General features: G+C 44.9%; 1 protein-coding gene across 1 annotated transcript in view; it reads right to left on the bottom strand.

Moving 5' to 3' along the window:
• USP53 (ubiquitin specific peptidase 53) overlaps window positions 1-18,312 on the bottom strand; it is an 82,634-nt gene that overhangs the window by 22,151 nt on the left and 42,171 nt on the right. The window contains exons 9-12 of the mRNA XM_077476821.1: window positions 13,385-13,553; window positions 3,651-3,785; window positions 1,632-1,775; window positions 292-1,030 (exon numbers count right to left, since the gene is read on the bottom strand). Coding sequence (XP_077332947.1) covers window positions 292-1,030; window positions 1,632-1,775; window positions 3,651-3,785; window positions 13,385-13,553 — 1,187 coding nt within the window. The remainder of the gene's footprint in view (window positions 1-291; window positions 1,031-1,631; window positions 1,776-3,650; window positions 3,786-13,384; window positions 13,554-18,312) is intronic.

Genomic DNA, 18,312 nt, shown 5'->3' with positions numbered 1-18,312 from the left:
ACCAGTTAACTAGGCTAAATGGGCAAAAACTGATGCTTTAACATGCAGTACCAAGGTTGTTTATATTAGGCCAATTGACATGAACATGGAAAAATCTCTCAGACGAGGCATTTAATAAAAAGTTAATAACTGCCCATGAGTAATCCACTTACATATTTGTAAGGATAAAAATATTTATGTGAAAATACATACATTTATTTTCTTTGCTTTTTTGTCTTAAGGAACACAAATGGGTTCAATTGAGGTCTTATATCTGTCTAAAATTCAGCTTTAATATATTTTAGATCTTACCTGTACTGGCTTATTTCCTGAATAACCTTCATATCAGCAAAGCTGGTTCCTTCGATTACAGGAGAATCCAGATTACTTGAACCACTGCTTATGTGATCACTACTTTCATATCCAGACTCGGCTCTTTGCATTTGCCAGCTGTCAAGATGGTACATCTTAGAATCCAGGTTTGGTTTGCTCCTTTCAGCCTGACTTTTTCCTACCGATTCCAGAGAACTTCTACTGCCAGATTCCTGTTTTATCTCATCCTCATAGATAGTCATCAGAACCTTTTTCTTAGGGCTGTCCTTTGAGCAGTGGTTATGGCTTGAATCCTTAGCAGTATGATGTTTTCCATTAGTGTTTGCCAAGTGCCGTGGACTGGACTGGCTTTTCTCATTGTCATTAAAAATGCTGTCTACATTGAGAGTCTCTCGCATGGGTCGCCAGGTCTTTTTGGTTCTACCAGTTCCTTTCTCCTTGTACTCCTGACTGCTGTCTGTATCATAACCATTTGAGATACTATTCTTCACTCGAGTTGGTGGCTTTGATTCAGATATGGCAGTCTGTCCTGTATTAGAAGATGACATTTGTCTGGGCTGCTGGTCAGACCTCTGTTGCTTATAAGGACCTTTCCCTTGACTGCTGAAAAAGTGAGGATCTGGATACTGTCTGAAGCCATTTACTGGGATCGAGGCCACAGGTTTGAGCTGTGTTCCGGAAAAAGACTGTGAATGGTATGGAACACCTACAGATGTTGCTATGCAAGAGACAAAAATACAAAAAAGTAAAATGACCATTAAAAAAAAAATAAATAAATAAATAAAAAAAAGCAGATAGTATTGATGCGACTGATTGCTTCTTAAGCCAAGTCTCAGCTATACAGCTGTATGGCTGCTCTGCAAGCAATACAGGTCACATAAAAAGTAATTCACAAAGTCAGAGCACAATTTACAGTAGGCCCCTTTCACACAGGTGTTCCGATCGGGGCCGCCTGTGAGTTTTTCAGGTGGACCTGATCAGAGGGTCCATTCATCCCATGGATAAGCAGGTGTGTCCATTTATATCCACCTAACTCCAGGTCCACAAAAAAAAACTAAACTAAACAAAACAAAAAAAATTGACTACTCCATGCTCTTCTATTTGAAAAGCATGGGAGGTCAGGTGTAAAAATAGACAGTGGAGTTTTTTTTACTCCCAGCCACCCATACAGCACGAGGTGTCATCTGCCCACACTGCTCTGATCAGCAGGGGATCTATGAGCTGATCAGATCCACCCCATGTAAAAGCGGCCTAATCGTTAAGCTACATAAAATTTTCACATACACAGAGTGATGGACAAGAAATTTTTTTTTTTTTACCTTTTGGCCTAGCAAGGTCTTTCTTCTGAGGTTTATCAACAATTTTTCGCGGTGCGGCTGTGCTTTTTAAGTTCTGTACTCTCTGAGCACATTCCCGAGACAAATCTTTTAACTTTTCCTGCTGATCATTTCGTCCCAATTTAACTTCAGGGGAACAAAAAAAAAAAAAAGAAAGGATAAAAAATAAAAAATAATGTTTACAATTCACCTCCTATTCTATTACTCCTGTGTTTGTATGTAATAAAAGTCCACTTGCTCATGAATCACACTTATCTGCACAGTACATAAACAGAGTGAAACTTACCAAATCAATTTGCAGAGGTCATTAATGATTAACTTTCAGCCATCTTACTATCCAATATGTAAAGTTTTGCTGAAAAACCATATCATTATTGCAATAATGCAGACTTTTCTGTAGATTATGCACCTTACATTTTTGCTACACTGTGCCACATAACCCATAATATTTAATTCAATCTGAAACAATTTTCCCACACGCAACTATTCAGTTAACAAATCTGTACAGGATTATTTTGATAAAGCAATTCAAAAAAAAAAAAGGAGTACCATATACACTCAAGTATAAGTCAAGACAGCTAATTTCACCCAAAAAAATAAAAAATAAAAAAAACGGAAAACATATTGACTCGAGGATAAGCCTAGGGTGGGAAATGCAGCAGCTACTGCACAACAATGCCCATCTGCAGCCTCATGTACCTGATCTCCCGACGCTGTGACACGTCGTCTAGTCGGCGGCCGTGCAGTGTAACAAAGCCCCGCCTCCTCCTCGTCCGTGACGGAACACTGATTCAGTTTCCCAGCAGTGAATAAGTGTTCCACCCATCATAGACAAGGACAAGAAGGCAGGGCTTTGTTACACTGCACGCCCGCCGACTAGACTGCATGTCAAAGCACCAAGAGATCAGGCACATGAGGTTGCAGATGGGCACAGCGACTAGAGTATAAGCCGAGGGGGCTTTTTCAGTGTGCTGAAAAACTTGGCTTATACTCGAGTATATACGGTAACTGCAAAAGCAGCAACAAGATATTTGTTTACTGGATAAGTCAAGTAATAGGCGATTACACATTACTGTGCTTTGCATAAACACATTGAGCAAGTCCAAAAGACTACTGTGTAGGCTCAACAACCAAATTTTTAGTTGATCAGCAAAATACAAAAACAACATTTCTCTGACTAAAAGTCACAGCACTTGATCTATTAGAAGTGCCAGATAAACTCTGAATTTAAAAACAAAAGCCAAACCCTTTTGTAAGTTTTGGATCAAGCTAAAGTGTAAACCCCCTGTTTTTTACCCTGGTCTGTGTCTCTGCTGGAGAGATTACCTTCAATTTTACCTTGTAAATCACTGTAACAAGGACAGAAAAGATATATGAAACCTTTTACAGATTTCAAGCTCTACAGCAGGTGATAGCCAAGGGAAGTGTTTTATGGACAAACAGCAGCTTAAAAAGTTAAAAGCCATGTGCAACATTGACAGACATGCCACAAGAGCTGTATCGCAAAAAAAAAGAAAAAAAAAAAAAAAAAAAAGTTTCATTACACAGTGGGGGTGTATATTAAAAAAATAAAAATAAAAAAAAAAGGTATTTGTTACTCATTATCTAGCTCCTGGCATTTGTCTAGCAATGCTTCATATGTGAGCCTGTGTAAGCATTACTATGCTTCAGCTCTTTCTATATCCATTTTCATTCAGGCAGACATAGTTTTTACAATTACCATCAAGCGTGTAGTTTTATCTATAGCTGTGAAAGGTTGAACAAAAGAATGTCTGCAGCACGCCATATAATACAGTGATCACATTAAAAACACGTGATTAAAGTAAACCTGCCATGACCACCACATTTTATAACATTACTAGGCTGTGTGGCACTTGCAAGTGCCTCGGTTAGTCTCTACATCTCTTGCTTTGTACTTGGTAGAGAATATGGTGTTCTAGGCAGTGATCTAAGTCCCTAATACCCATAATTTAATGTCAAGGGCTCTGGAAGGGAACGTACCAGGTCCTCGGCCAGTACTTGATTGAACAACCCCTCGATTAAATCCTGTATCATCTGCTGGATACCTATAACCACTGTTCTGATATATATTCTCTCCAATATCGGAATCTCTGTTATATTCTGTCTTTTTTTGTTCTGTAAACAAAGAAAAAAAAAAAAAGTGTTAGATATTTCTTCCTGGAATTTAAACAGACATTCCCTACAAAATCTACCTGAATATACCTGCAGCAACTTTCAAATCATTGTTAGTCAAGTATTGGGTCATCTGGCTAGTATCAGATGTTGCCACTCCCTCCCATATTTCTATTTGCCAATGCTACAATGGGTAGCCTCACTGTACAAAAGGTGTGTGCAGAAGGCAGGGGAAGGCAAATTTACCATTGAATTCTTTAAGACAGACCTCTCCTGTTTGAAAAGCATCCAATTTATTGATCATTTTACATATTATTAGCATTTGCGAGGGGTATATTCGTCTGACTTGAGCTTTCTGAAGCTGGGTATACATGTATGTTTTTTTTTTTTTTTTTTTCATTTAACCAGCGGGGTTGAACAAAAAACAAACAAAAAAAAAAAAAAACACAACACCTCACAGATCCCCACATTAACACAAAAGAGGTTGACGCAGGAATCGCCCCCATTGTTCGATGATATTCTGACAGAGGGACTCAACTCAGAGGGAGTGTGCACATGCAGCGGTGACGTAGCCTGTTGCTACAAAGTGTGAATATCTGCTTAACCTAAAACATTGCACATTCAGCAGATATTCACTAGGTTTACCTGTAGGTACACATAAAATAGCCTAACACTTTAAGACATAACTAAAACTCAATATGAAAAGTTTAACGACATAGCAAGAAATAGGATTTTTTTGTCATACTTGCCTGTAAAATCCTTTTCTTTTTCATACATCATGGGACACAGAGGTTAATATTAATTCCCTACCGGGACGTCCCAGAGCAATAGCCTTGAGGGGAGGGAGACACCCTGCCAAAAAATAGCCATTAGACCTTATACAGCAGCCTGCAGTACTCAAAGACCGAAAGCCAAAGCCTTGGCTGCTTGAACATCCACATGATAAAATTTTGTGAATGTATGCACTGAAGAACCAGGTAGCAGCCTTACAAATATGAGCCACAGATACCTGATGGCGAAAAGCCCAGGTGGTTCCTACACTCTTGGTAGAATGAGTTCTCATCCTAAAGGGAGGAGCTTTACATTTGAGACCATAGGCCTGCATGATCAACTGACGGACCCAATTGGCAATCGAAGCTGCCTACCCCTTCTTGAGTCTGACCCTCGTATCTCCGAAGATCTAGACAAACCTTGAGTGCCCAGACAACGTCCAAGGAAGGCAATTGTCTTTTTCACCGAACGAGGCTGAGAGAAAAAAAAAAAAAAAAAGGGGGCAAAATAATGTCCTTGTTTAAAAGAAAGGCTGACACCACTTTTTGGCAAAAAGCACAGAACAGGTCACCACAACAGGGTTGTGTTACAAAGGACCAAGTATGGTTCCCTGCGTGGAAAGGGCCACAAACTATGATACCCTTCTAGCCGAGGTGATGGCCATCAGGAAGGCTAGCTTGCGTGACAGCAAGTCTAATTGAATTTCCTTGATAGGTTCAAATGGCTGTTTCTGCAACACGGACAGCACCAAATTTAAGCCACAAGGACACAAAGGTGACCTAATGGGGGGGAAGCAAAAGAGTTGCCCCCTGCATAAAGGTTTGGGCCAGCGAATGGAAGGCTAAAGGATTTCCACAGCTGACTGCAGAAAAAAGAGAATTCTCCCAATCACGTATTTCTGAGGATGACATTTTCTGGCTTCACACCAAGCAATACAAGTCTTCCAGACCTTATGATAGATTTTCCTAGTGACAGCTTTTCTAGCATTCATTAGGGTAGACACCACTGGTCCTGAGATGCCACAGTCCTTTAACCACTTGCCGACCGCGCGCACGACGATGTACGTCGACAGAATGGCACGGGCAGGCATAAGGGCTTACATGTACGTCCTTGCCTGCCCGCGGGTCGGGGGCCCGATCGGGCCCCCGCCCGGTGCCTGCGGCGGTCGGTATTCGTTCGGGAGCGATCCCGGACGAGGGGACGGCCATTCATTCATGGCCACCCCCTCGCGATCGCTCCCGACAAATGAAAATGTCCCGTGACATCACTTCCTCTCCTGTAATGTAAACACAGGAGAGGAAGTGATGTATTCTCTCCTCCGTGTCGGTATTTTTCGTTCCGGCACCGAGGAGAGAGCATCGGTGAGTTGCACTACACTACACAGTAGAACATGCCAGGCACACTCACACCCCCCCTTTACCCCCCGATCACCCCCCAATTACCCCTGCCCCCCCAGTCACAGTGACACCAATTGGTTTTTTTTTTTTTTTTTTTTGCATTGGTGTCATTTGTGACTGTAATAACTGTTAGGGCAGTTAGGGTTAGCCCCCTTTAGTTCTAATGTGCCCCCCTAACCCCCCCAATAAAGGTTTAACCCCGTGATCACCCCCCCTCGCCAGTGTCACTAAGGCTGGGTTCACATTGCAGCGGTTTATGAGAACGAATGTGATTCGCACCGCACTGCAGTGCAAATCACATCCGATCTCTGTGCGATTCGAGTTCAGCCATACAGATAGTATGGCTGAATTCGTGTCGCACCCGCCGCAAATTCGCACGGGACCCTTTTTTTGGCCCGCAGCAGAATCGGATCGCATGGGTGTTCACACCATGCGATCCGAGTTTGCAGATCGCACTGCGATATGCGAACTGATCTGGGGGTGTCATTAACATTTCACTGACACTCCCAGCAGTTCGCATAGGGCAGTGTGAACTGCCGCCGGGAGGCATGCGATGCGGGAACCCGCCGCGGATTCGTGGCGTTCCCGCATCACTCCAGTGTGAACCCAGCCTAATAAGCGATCATTTTTCTGATCGCTGTATTAGTGTCACAGGTGACGCTAGTTAGGCAGGTAGGTATTTAGGTTCGCCGCAGCTTTTTATAGCGCCAGGGACCCCCATATACTACCGCATAAAGCCCCCTGATTTACCCCTAGTTAACCCTTTCACCAGTGATCACCATATAACTGTTACAGGTGACGCTGGTTGGTTAGTTATTTTTTTATAGTTTCAGGGCACCCGCCATTTATTACCTAATAAAGGTTTAACCCCCTGATCACCCGGCGGGTGTCATTTGTGACTGTAATAACTGTTAGGGCAGTTAGGGTTAGCCCCCTTTAGTTCTAAGGTACCCCCCTAACCCCCCCAATAAAGGTTTAACCCCGTGATCACCCCCCGTCGCCAGTGTCACTAAGGCTGGGTTCACATTGCAGCGGTTTATGAGAACGGATGTGATTCGCACCGCACTGCAGTGCAAATCACATCCGACCTCTGTGCGATTCGAGTTCAGCCATACAGATAGTATGGCTGAATTCGTGTCGCACCCGCCGCACCCGCCGCAAACTCGCACGGGACCCTTTTTTTGGTCCGCAGCAGAATCGGATCGCATGGGTGTTCACACCATGCGATCCGAGTTTGCAGATCGCACTGCGATATGCGAACTGATCTGGGGGTGTCATTAACATTTCACTGACACTCCCAGCAGTTCGCATAGGGCAGTGTGAACTGCCGCCGGGAGGCATGTGATGCGGGAACCCGCCGCGCATTCGTGGCGTTCCCACATCGCTCCAGTGTGAACCCAGCCTAATAAGCAATCGTTTTTCTGATCGCTGTATTAGTGTCACAGGCGACGCTAGTTAGGCAGGTAGGTATTTAGGTTCGCCGCAGCTTTTTATAGCGCCAGGGACCCCCATATACTACCGCATAAAGCCCCCTGATTGCCCCCTAGTTAACCCTTTCACCAGTGATCACCATATAACTGTTACAGGTGACGCTGGTTGGTTAGTTATTTTTTTTATAGTTTCAGGGCACCCGCCATTTATTACCTAGTCTCACTAGTGTACCCCTAAATTTAGGGGTGTCTACTTTCCAAAATGGGGTAATTTGGGGGGGGGGTTTGTGCCATCTTGGCATTTTATGGCCTTCAAAACTGTAACGCCCTTAGAAAGCCTGAAGGCGGTGCTTGGTTTTCGGGGCCCCGTACGCGGCTAGGCTCCCAAAAAGTCCCACATATGTGGTATCCCCGTACTCAGGAGAAGCAGCAGAATTTATTTTGGGGTGTCATTTCACATACGCCCATAGCATGTGTGAGCAATATATCATTTAGTGACAACTTTGTGTAAAAAAAAAAAAAAAAAAAAAATTATTTTTTGTCATTATTCAATCGCTTGAGGCAAAAAAATAAAATATTCAATGGGCTCAACATGCCACTTATCAATTTCCTTAGGGTGTCTACTTTCCAAAATGGGGTCATTTGGGGGGGTTTTGTACTGCCCTGCCATTTTAGCACCTCAAGAAATGAGATAGGCAGTCGTAAACTAAAAGCTGCGTAAATTCCAGAAAACGTACCTTAGTTTGTAGATGTGACAACTTTTGCGCAAACCAATAAATATACAAATATTGACTTTTTTTTTACCAAAGACATGTGGCTGAATACATTTTGGCCTAAATGTATGACTAAAATTGAGTTTATTGGATTTTTCTAATAACAAAAAGTAGAAAATATCATTTTTTTTCAAAATTTGCGGTCTTTTTACGTTTATATCGCAAAAAATAAAAAATCGCAGAGGCAATCAAATACCATCAAAAGAAAGCTCTATTTGTGGGAAGAAAAGGACGCAAATTTTGTTTGGGTACAACATTGCATGACCGCGCAATTACCAGTTAAAGCAGCGCAGTGCCAAATTGTAAAAGACCTCTGGTCATTTACCAGCAAAATGGTCCGGTCTGAAGGTGGTTAACACGCTGGCTTCAAAAGCCTGTCAAATTTAGGAACTGTAAATTGGGGCGGAATATAGGACCTTGAGACCGTAGACCAGGGCGACGTGGAAGCGTCTACGGCCCGTCCATTGTCAGTCTAACTATCTCTGGGAACCAGGGATTTCTGGGCCAGGTTGGTGCCACCAGGATGACTGGAACCCCCTCTTTCCAAATCCTTTGCAACAAATGTGGAAGGAGAGGGATCGGAGGGAAAGCATAAACCAGGGAGTACTGGCTCCATGGAACTAACAGAGCATCTGTTCAGATTGGGAGAGGATCTCTTGTTCGGGACAAACTACTGTAACTTGTTGGAACCTGGATGCCAAATAGGTCAACCTCTGGCCATCCCAAATTTCCTGGAACACCCATGGGTGTAGGGACCATTACCCCTGGCAGAACTGCTGGCGGCTGAGATAGTCTGCCTTTTTGGGTTTTGGACCCAGGGCTTATTATGGCCCTGGCCTTGCGGCTTTTGCCCCTGGCTCTGGTGCCCTGTTGGAGGAACTGCCTTGGCACCGAGACACTTGAGTCCCTGAGATTTTAAAATGAGGGACACCTGGTGCTTTTCTTCACAGGAAGTAGAGAACTCTTCCCTCCGGAAATCTTTTGGATATATCCGTCCAAATGATCACCAAATAAAACATTCCCCATGAAAGGGGAAACCTGCCAATAACTTTTTACAAGGAAGCTCGGCTGACCAGTTGTGAAGCCACAAAAGCCTGTGCATATGCACAGACAAGAGAGCCAAAATGAGAAACCTGCTGTATTGAATCCTTTAAAAACATCAAAAGCAAAACTCAGCGCTCGAGGAATATCTGTCTTATTTTCAGCAAGATCTCCTGGTTAGGCCTGTCAGGCCTTCTGACCTGATACAGCAATTGGTATCTACCAGTCCGTAAAGCAACAGCTGGCTGAATAGTTGAACTGGCCAAAGAAAAATTAAGCTTTTAATAATGACTCCAATTTCTTGTCAACAGGGTCCTTCAAGCCCTGTGCGTTATCTACTGGACAAGTTAAGCTCTTGTTTAAAGAAAGACTGCTGCATCTATGGCTGGCATGCTCCACTTCTTTAAGCGGTTATATTATTTTTTTTTGTTTTTTACCTTTACCTACAGGTAAGCCTATAAGGCTTACCTGTAGGTAAAAATAAAATATATAATATCTCCTAAACCTGTATGGTTTAGGAGATATTCCCCTTCGCAATGAGCCGCTGACTGCAGCGGCGCATGCGCACAGGGGATTTTTGGCTGAAAGCCCGGCAGACGCCGGACTATGCTGGAAAGAAATCTCCCCCCGCGCATGCACGGGAGTGACGATATCGCGGCTCCAGCCACTGACAGAGCCGCGATACCTGGAAGACATGTCAACGAAACATGTCAGCTCCCTCGGCGCGGATCGGGTGAGATGTCAGGGGCTCGTTCTAAGGCATTTCATAATGAGCTAGTATGCGATGCATACTAGCTCATTGGGCCTTTTCCTTGCAGGTTTAACCGCTTTCAGACCGGACCAATTTGCTGGTCAAAGACCAGACCACTTTTTGCGATTCGGCACTGCGTCGCTTTAACTGACAATTGCGCGGTCGTGCGACGTGGCTCCCAAACAAAATTGACGTCCTTTTTTTCCCACAAATAGAGCTTTCTTTTGGTGGTATTTGATCACCTCTGCTTTTTTTTTTTTTGCGCTATAAACAAAAATAGAGCGACAATTTTGAAAAAAAAAAAACGCATTATTTTTTAGTTTTTGTTATAATAAATATCCCCCAAAAATATATAAAAAAAACATTTTTTCCCCTCAGTTTAGGCCGATACGTATTCTTCCACATATTTTTGGTAAAAAAAAAAAAAAAAAAAAAAAAAAAATCGCAATAAGCGATTGATTGGTTTGCGCAAAAGTTATAGCGTTTACAAAATAGGGATAGTTTTATAGCATTTTTATTAATAATTTTTTATTATTTTTTTTTTTACTAGTAATGGCGGCGATCAGCGATTTTTATTGTGACTGCGACATTGCGGGGGACCCATCGGACATTTTTGACACATTTTTGGGACCATTGTCATTTATACAGTAATCACTGCTATATAAATGCAGTGATTCCTGTGTAAATGACACTGGCAGTGAAGGGGTTAACCAGTGGGTGGCAGTGTAGGGGTCAAGTGTTCCTAGGGGTGTGTTACTAACTGTGGGGGGGTTGGGCTTTCATTTAGTGAACACTGATCTCTGCTCCAATCACATGGAGCAGAGATCAGCGTCACTAGTTGCTAGGCAGAATGGAGAAATGCGGTTTACTCTGCATTTCCTCCATTCGGCCGCTCCGTGAGACGATCGCGGGGATGCCCGCGGCGATCGAGTCTGCGGGTCCCGCGACCGGACTCACGGGGGTCCCAGCGGCACGCTCCCGATGGCAGGGCGGCACTGAATATTGGACGTACCTGTACGCCAATATGCCTGCCCGTGCCATTCTGTCGACGTATATCGTCGTGCGCTGGTCGGGAAGTGGTTAAAAAAAAAAAAAAAAAAAAAAAAAAAAAAAAAAAACTCAGCGGGTTTACTCCCGCTTTAACAAACTTTTCATCCATGGGATATAAAAAGGTAAAACCTCTTTAGGAGAAAAGGATAATGGCATCGCATTACCGGTCTATTATGGTACCACATCCAGTATCAGAAGAAAAGGAAAAATCCCCTATGGTGGACTTTAAAGAGGTACACCAAGTTTAAAATTGAAAAGTATTGAGAGTATTATAGTACAAAAATGTATTCATAATTACACATAATGGCTAAAATGTGGAATGCATAAACAGTTCATAACATTGGGGCTTATTTACTAAAAGGAAAATGCACTCTGCACTGCGAGTGCACTTGAAAGTGCAGTCGCTGTAGATCCGAGGGGGACATGCAAGGAAAATATAATTTTTTTTAGCTTGCACATGATTGGATGATAAAATCAGCAGAGCTTCCCCTCATTTCAGATCTGCCCCTCAGATTTACCACGGCTGCACTTCCAAGTACACTTGCAGTGCACAATGGATTTGCCTTTCGTAAATAATCCCCATTGTCACCATATTTTGGCAAAACATATATGGAGTCCTCTTGCACCCAACACGTTTCTGAGTATAGTTTTCTCCTTCAGGGGTGTATGAAGAGGAAAATAGATCGATAACATCTTTGAAAAATAAAATAATGAATGTGTAATGCCCCGTACACACGATCGGAAATTCAGCCAGCAAAAAAAAAAAAAAACACGAGAGCTTTTGGTCAGAAAATGCAACAGTGTGTATGCTCCATCGGACTTTTGCTGGCCAAATTGTTCGGTCAGAAAAAGTTCCGATCAGAAATTACAATCTGTAGAAATTCCAACGTGCAAAATTCCTATGCATGCTCGGAAACAATTCGACGCATGCTTGGAAGCATTGAACTTAATTTTCTTGGCTCGTCGTGTTGTACGTCACTGCATTCTTGACGGTCGAAAGTTCAGCAAGCTTGTGTGACCGTGTGTACCTCTTGTCCTTCAGGGGATAAAACATTAGGGATATGACTAGGTTCATCAGGAACGACTGACAACATAGGTGTGCCCTTCCCTGTAGTGTTGGTCCTGCTCCTCCTTTTTTTTATTCTAGCCAAAATTTTGTAGTAGTGTAGTATTTCACAGCTAGGAAAAGGAGGACCTTTAATAGGGCTGACCAAGGCCCTATGCAACAATCCTGCTAAAGCAACTTTAGCCTGCCAAGCAACACCTGGTGACTCACGTGACACGGGTAAGGAGAAATTAACCACTGCAAATGCCTGGTTTACAGCCTGCTCTGTGTCCCACAGCTGCCTTCTGGAAGCACTGCATGCTTGGCATACGCGGCTTAAATAAGCTGGCTGTGCGCCAGAACGTTCTGCGTGTGCTTGCGCACGCATATGACGCAAATCTTCGTGCTTCCAGATAAAGGCTACAGCGCATGTGCGGCAAAGCTGCATGCACCATGGCCGCCAAACTGCTGAGCCTAGCTTTGCTCTTGTGAACGCACATGCACCATATCGAACCAAGGCGAAATGGCGCACCCTCGTGCACCATAATATAGTTAAACTGCAAATTGTACTTTTTTTGCTTGTCTGGCTAACACTCACAGCTAGCCCAAAACTCTCCTGTATGGTCACCACACACAGGTGTCCAGCCTCTAGCTAGCTTGACTGATTGTTACAATCACTGGGACACCCCGCAATAAAAAGTTTAGCTTAACCATCAATGCGTAGGAAAACTTAGAAACTAAGAGCCCAATCTTCACCCTTCACGGCGGGTTCCTGTCACTTGAGGACCTTCAAGGACTGGGTAACCTTTTCATGTTTAGGGTCCACTCCCTTGGATCGGTACAGCACAGGAATGCCTTAGTGCTGTAGTGTCCAGGATTCTACTTCGCAGGGTCCAGCACCCCAAGGCCACATTACAGGCAAAACCTTACAGGATCTCCAGTCTTCTTTGCGAGGCTCGGGTACATTTTTCTAAGCATAAAGAGTCTGTGTCAAAAGGATCCGATCAATCCCTTGATTCATTTAAGAACCGTTTGTGGGACTAGAGACCTGGAGCTCAGAGTTCAAACAACCATGCCATCCACCTTGCAGACACTGGTAAAAAAAACAAAGTACTTCCTGTATGGGAGGGGAGGGGTTATATAGGGGATCACTTCCTGTCTAAACACCTTTGGTCTACCCATGTCTATTCCCCTGGAGATAGAGTATAAGTAGTAGGTAATGAATATTAGATATTGTCACAGCCAGTCCTGGCAGTTAAACCCACAGGGGATTGTCTAGCATGAAAAACTTTAGGACTTGCAGGGTACATCCTTAACTGTCAAAAAAATATGAAGTCAAAGTACCTGTGCTATCATTGTTGAAGACCCTCTTGTATTGAGACCAATGAAGGACTTGCCTCAGGGCATCATCTGTGGTTACTGCTGTGCCATCAGGATTGGCATAAAATAGAAGCAAAGGCTGGTAATGACACCGAATGCACTTTGTGACTACGTCTTTCCATTTGGTACCAACCTGAAATAGAAGGAACATTAACTTCAGGTATTAAAAAAAAAAAAAAAAAAAAGTTAAGATACCTTCCAAATGCCTATATATAAAAGCAATAACTCAATCTTGCTCTTAAGTCAATCCACCACCCTCGGTAAAGCACTGTTCTTACAATGACCTGTAATGGTCAGCACAACTATTCCTACAAGTATCAAGAGAAGGTTCCAACTGTTAGTGTGTATTAAACAATTAACTTGGTGACCGTGGGTCATATACAGTCACTGTCACAGTCTGTGTCCCGATCAGTGCATTGGGCTCACACTGTTGCACACTCTGGGATGTTCATGTGGTATTGTGCAGCTGGCTGTCTGCAACATCTGGGCACCCCATGTGGGTGAATGTGGCCCATTACACAGAAGTACGGAACAGTAGGTCTAAGGTGTATATTAGGGAAACAAGCAAAAAATAAAAATATCCAGTACATTTCTACGATACATGCACATTTACACATTTTATTTTCCTATTAAAACACCAGTAGAGAAAAACCCCTTATTGATCTACCAGAAAAATAGGATTTTTGACTTACCGTAAAATCCGTTTCTCATTCGTTCATTGACAGACAGAGCTCCCTTATTCAGAACCATAGGGTTATATTACCCCCTACAGAGAGTGGGACACTAGGGGGGGGGAAGAACGAAGACGAAGACGAAGACGAAGACGAAGACGAAGACGAAGACGAAGACGAAGACGAAGACGAAGACGTGGTCAATGAACTCAGAGAAACAGATTTTACAGTAAGTCAAAAATCCTAATTTCTCATTCGTTCATTGACAGACACAGTGCTTCCTTATTCAAAACAATAGGGATGTCCCAAAGCAGTGCCAAACATGAGGGGTGGGGCAGCCAACAAAAACACAGGCCAACCAGACAACTTGGAGCTAACGAGAACTGGAGCCCAACCAGAACAGCAAGAAAACCCCTTCATGAGGGAAAAACCCTAGATCGTAGCCTGCAGAACCTTGCAGGCAAAAGAGGAATCCGCGGATGACAGCACATCCACTTTGTAAAATTTTGTCAACGTGTGCACCGACGACCAGGTGGCTGCCTTGCACACTTGTGTCACTGACAGCCGACGACGGAAGGCCCAGGAGGCACTCAGCGCCCAAGTAGAGCTTGCCTTCACCAGGAAGGGAGGAACCCGCCCCTGACAGAATAGGGTTGAGCCACCGTCTGTCTGATCCATCTAGAAATGGTTGCCGAGGAAGCAGACAGCCCCTTCCTTGCCAGTCATGAACAGGGAGTTTGACCTCTAAAAAAGGACTCAGAGGCCAAACACACCCTGGTCGCCTCGGACCACATCCAAGGTATGTAAGGGAAATTCCCTTGGATGCTGCGGCCTGGGACACAGGGAAGGCAATGCAATGGGGGTTATTTACGAAAGACAAATCCACTTTCAAGTGCAGTTACTCTAAATCTAAGGGGTAGATCTGAAATGAGTGGAAGCTCTGCTGATTTTATAATCCGATCATGTGCAAGCTAAAATGCTGTATTTTCCTTGCTTGTCCCCCTCGGATTTAGTGACTTTACTTCCAAGTGCACTTGCACGGTGTAAAGTGGACTTTCCTTTAGTAAATAACCCCCAATGTCTTCATTTAAATGGAAATTAGAAACAACTTTTGGAGGGAACGAAGGACAAAGAATCACCTTGTCCTTATGAATCACCAGGTAGGGCGTGCGACAGGATAGCATTGCCAATTCGGACACCCTGCAAGCAGAGGTGATAGCCACCAAGGCAGCCACCTTCTGTGACAGAGTGAGCAGGGGAATTTCTCAAATATTTTCAAACGAAGGCTTCTGTAGAACCGAAAGCACCAGATTCAAGTTCACCGGTGGCAAGGGAGATCGCACCGGTGGAACCACATGTCACACCCCTGAATGAAGGTACGCACCAGGGAATGCAAAGCCAAGGGGCGTTAAAAGAAAACCGCCAAAAAAAAAAAAAAAACACAACACCTGGCCATTGATAGTACTCAAGCCCAAATTCTTTTCAATGCCCCTCTGAAGAAAAGTCAAAATCCGAGCCACCAAAAAGGAACGTGGGTGAAACCCCACCAACTCACACCACGGATGCTTTTTCCACGTCCGATGATATACCTTCCTGGAAGTAGATCTCCTAGCTTTTAGTGTTGGAATCAATGCAGGCAAGCCTCTATCCTTCAACACCTGGCTTACAACAGCCAGGCCGTTAAAGCCAGAGAAGGTGAAGCAGGGTGGAAGATCAGCCCTTGGGATAGCAGATCTTGAGAGGCAGCCATCAGAGGGGCGTCTGCGACCAGGTCGGCATACAAGGACTGACGAGGACAGTCCAGGGCCACTAGAATGACAGTGCAACAGCGGAGGCAGAAGCTTGAGAGGAGAACAGAGCATCTGTGGCGTCCGCCAGGGGGTCCCAAGGCGTGACCACAAACCTCTGCACCATCCTGTTGATGCCATATCTACCTCTGGAGAGCCCCAACGCAGACATACCTGTTGAAATACCACCTGAGGAAGGGGCCACTCCCCTTGGTCCAACACTTGTCGACTGAGGGATCTTCTTTTGCAGGGATCTCGTATGGAACCGAGCAAATGGGACCACCTCACACGTAGACACCATCAGGCCTAGCACCCGCATGCAAGTCCACAGGGAGACCCACCTGCTGGACAGCAGTAAGTGGGTTGCCGCATGTAACTTCTGAAGTTTGCCCTGTGGAAGGAACACTCTGGCTAGAGCAGAATCCAGAGTCAGACCCAGATAAACCAATTTCTGAACTGGAATCAGTGCACACTTTTGGTAATTTATCAGCCACCCAAAATCTGCCAGAGTCTGAATAGTGATCTCCACGTCACCCCTCAGGGTCGCTGGGGACTCTGCTCACAGAACGTTAGCCATGTAGCCCAGAACAGCAATTCCCAGCTGGCACAGCAGTGCCGGAACCAGGGTCAACACCTTGGTGAAGACCCGAGGAGCAGAGATGAGCCTGAAGGTCAACACCGCAAACTGATAATGCTCCTCTCCCACAGCAAAGCGGAGGGAACCACTGTACATATTGGAATGTGCAGGTAGGCATCCTTAATGGTCGAAGGCGGCAAGAAAGTCCCCCTGATGAAGAGATGCCACCACGGAGAATACGGACTCCATTCTGAAATTCCACACAAAGCGGTTCAGGTCCTTGAGGTCCAGAATAGGACACACCTTACCCTCTTTTTTGAGGATCATAAAACAGGTTTGAATAACAACCCTGGAAACATTCTGACATTGGAACCGGGACAATCACCCCTTGAAGCAACAGGCCTTGCACTGTGTTTCTCTGGACAAGCGGTCCAGAAACAGACACAGCAGATTGGATGGAAAAAATCTGCTTGGAGGACAAGACTGAAACTATCTTGTATCCAGACAGAATCACCTAGTGGACCCACATGTCGTTTATCAGAGAGGTCCACTGGCCCAGAAACCAGCGAAGACGCCCCCCCCCCCCCCCCCCACTCAGACTGCAGGCAATGGCGACCCTTCATATCAAAAGTAGCCTTATCTGAGGGTCTGGAGCCCTTGGAACCTCCTGAGGGCGGCTTGAAAGACTGAGCCTTTATCAGTGGACCCTGATGGACGGAAAAAAAAAAAAAAAAAACTGTGTGCTGAGAAAAGCACCACTCTTGCAATGTGGCTCCTTCCCCTTTTTGACTGTGGAAGAAAAAGTACTCTTCCCTCCCTGTGACGCTCTTAATTATCCAGAGTGGCCGCAAACAAACGATAGCCTTGAAAAGGCAGGTCAGCTAGGGCATTTTTTAGAGGCCTGGTCCACAGTCCAACACTTCATCCACAATACCCACAGAAGCACTACCGCTGAAACAGACAGCTTATAAAAAGGAAGGGAGCCGAGTCCAAAGAGGCAAACAAACTGCAGCCCCTGGACCAGCTGGTCCACCAATTCAGTGGAGGCAGGAGGAAACTGATCACCCTCCAGGTCACAGCGCAACAGCTTCGTCCACTCTGTCAACATTTGAGACACCAAGGCAATGGCCAGGACTGGCCGAATCGGCAAACTCGCAATAGTGAACATAATCCAGCTCAGAGACTCCTCCTTTCGGTCAGGGGGATCTTTAAAAGCCAGAGAGTCTTCAAACGTAATCACGATGACTTTATTCAATTGAGAGACCAGAAGATCGACCTCAGGTGGAGTCGTCCACTTTTTGAGAAGACTCTCCTCAAAAGGATAACACACAGCGAAGCACTTTGGGACCGAAAAGGGACTTTTGGGCGCTCCCATTCCTCAGACAAACTTGTCAAAAAAGGAGGGACAAGGGAACACTTGTTATGCGAGGCGGCTTGCGAGTGCCAAAAGGTACCGGCATCTCCACCGCAGCTGCATCCTCCAATTTTTAAGTTTCCCGCACAGATGCAATCAGTGCGTCCACCAGCGCCACTGGCACAGGAGGAGCCTGCAGCAGAGAGAGGAAGGGACCCCACCAGCGTAGTGATTGTTGCCTCAGGTGTAATACTGCACACACGTGGCGCTCGAGGAAGAGGATAACACCGAAGTCAGCACCAGGTTAAAAGGAGGAGCTTCCGCCTGCTAAAAACACCGTCTGGGCTTACACAGTAATGGCTGCCGCTGCCTGAACACCAAAAACACCAAATCATGGCCGCCGAGCCACACAAACATGGCCGCCGAAGTCAGCAGGCACTAGGGGGAAAAGAAGCCGGCTACACAAGGCTAACAAAGACCCCAGGAAAGTCCCTGAAAGAGAG

This window comes from Lithobates pipiens, unplaced genomic scaffold (assembly GCF_037356315.1).
Source record: "Lithobates pipiens isolate NorthernLeopardFrog02 unplaced genomic scaffold, aLitPip1_a1.2 Scaffold_13, whole genome shotgun sequence".
NCBI classification, from domain to species: Eukaryota; Metazoa; Chordata; class Amphibia; order Anura; family Ranidae; genus Lithobates; species Lithobates pipiens.
This window is presented reverse-complemented; position numbering and strand designations above follow the sequence as displayed.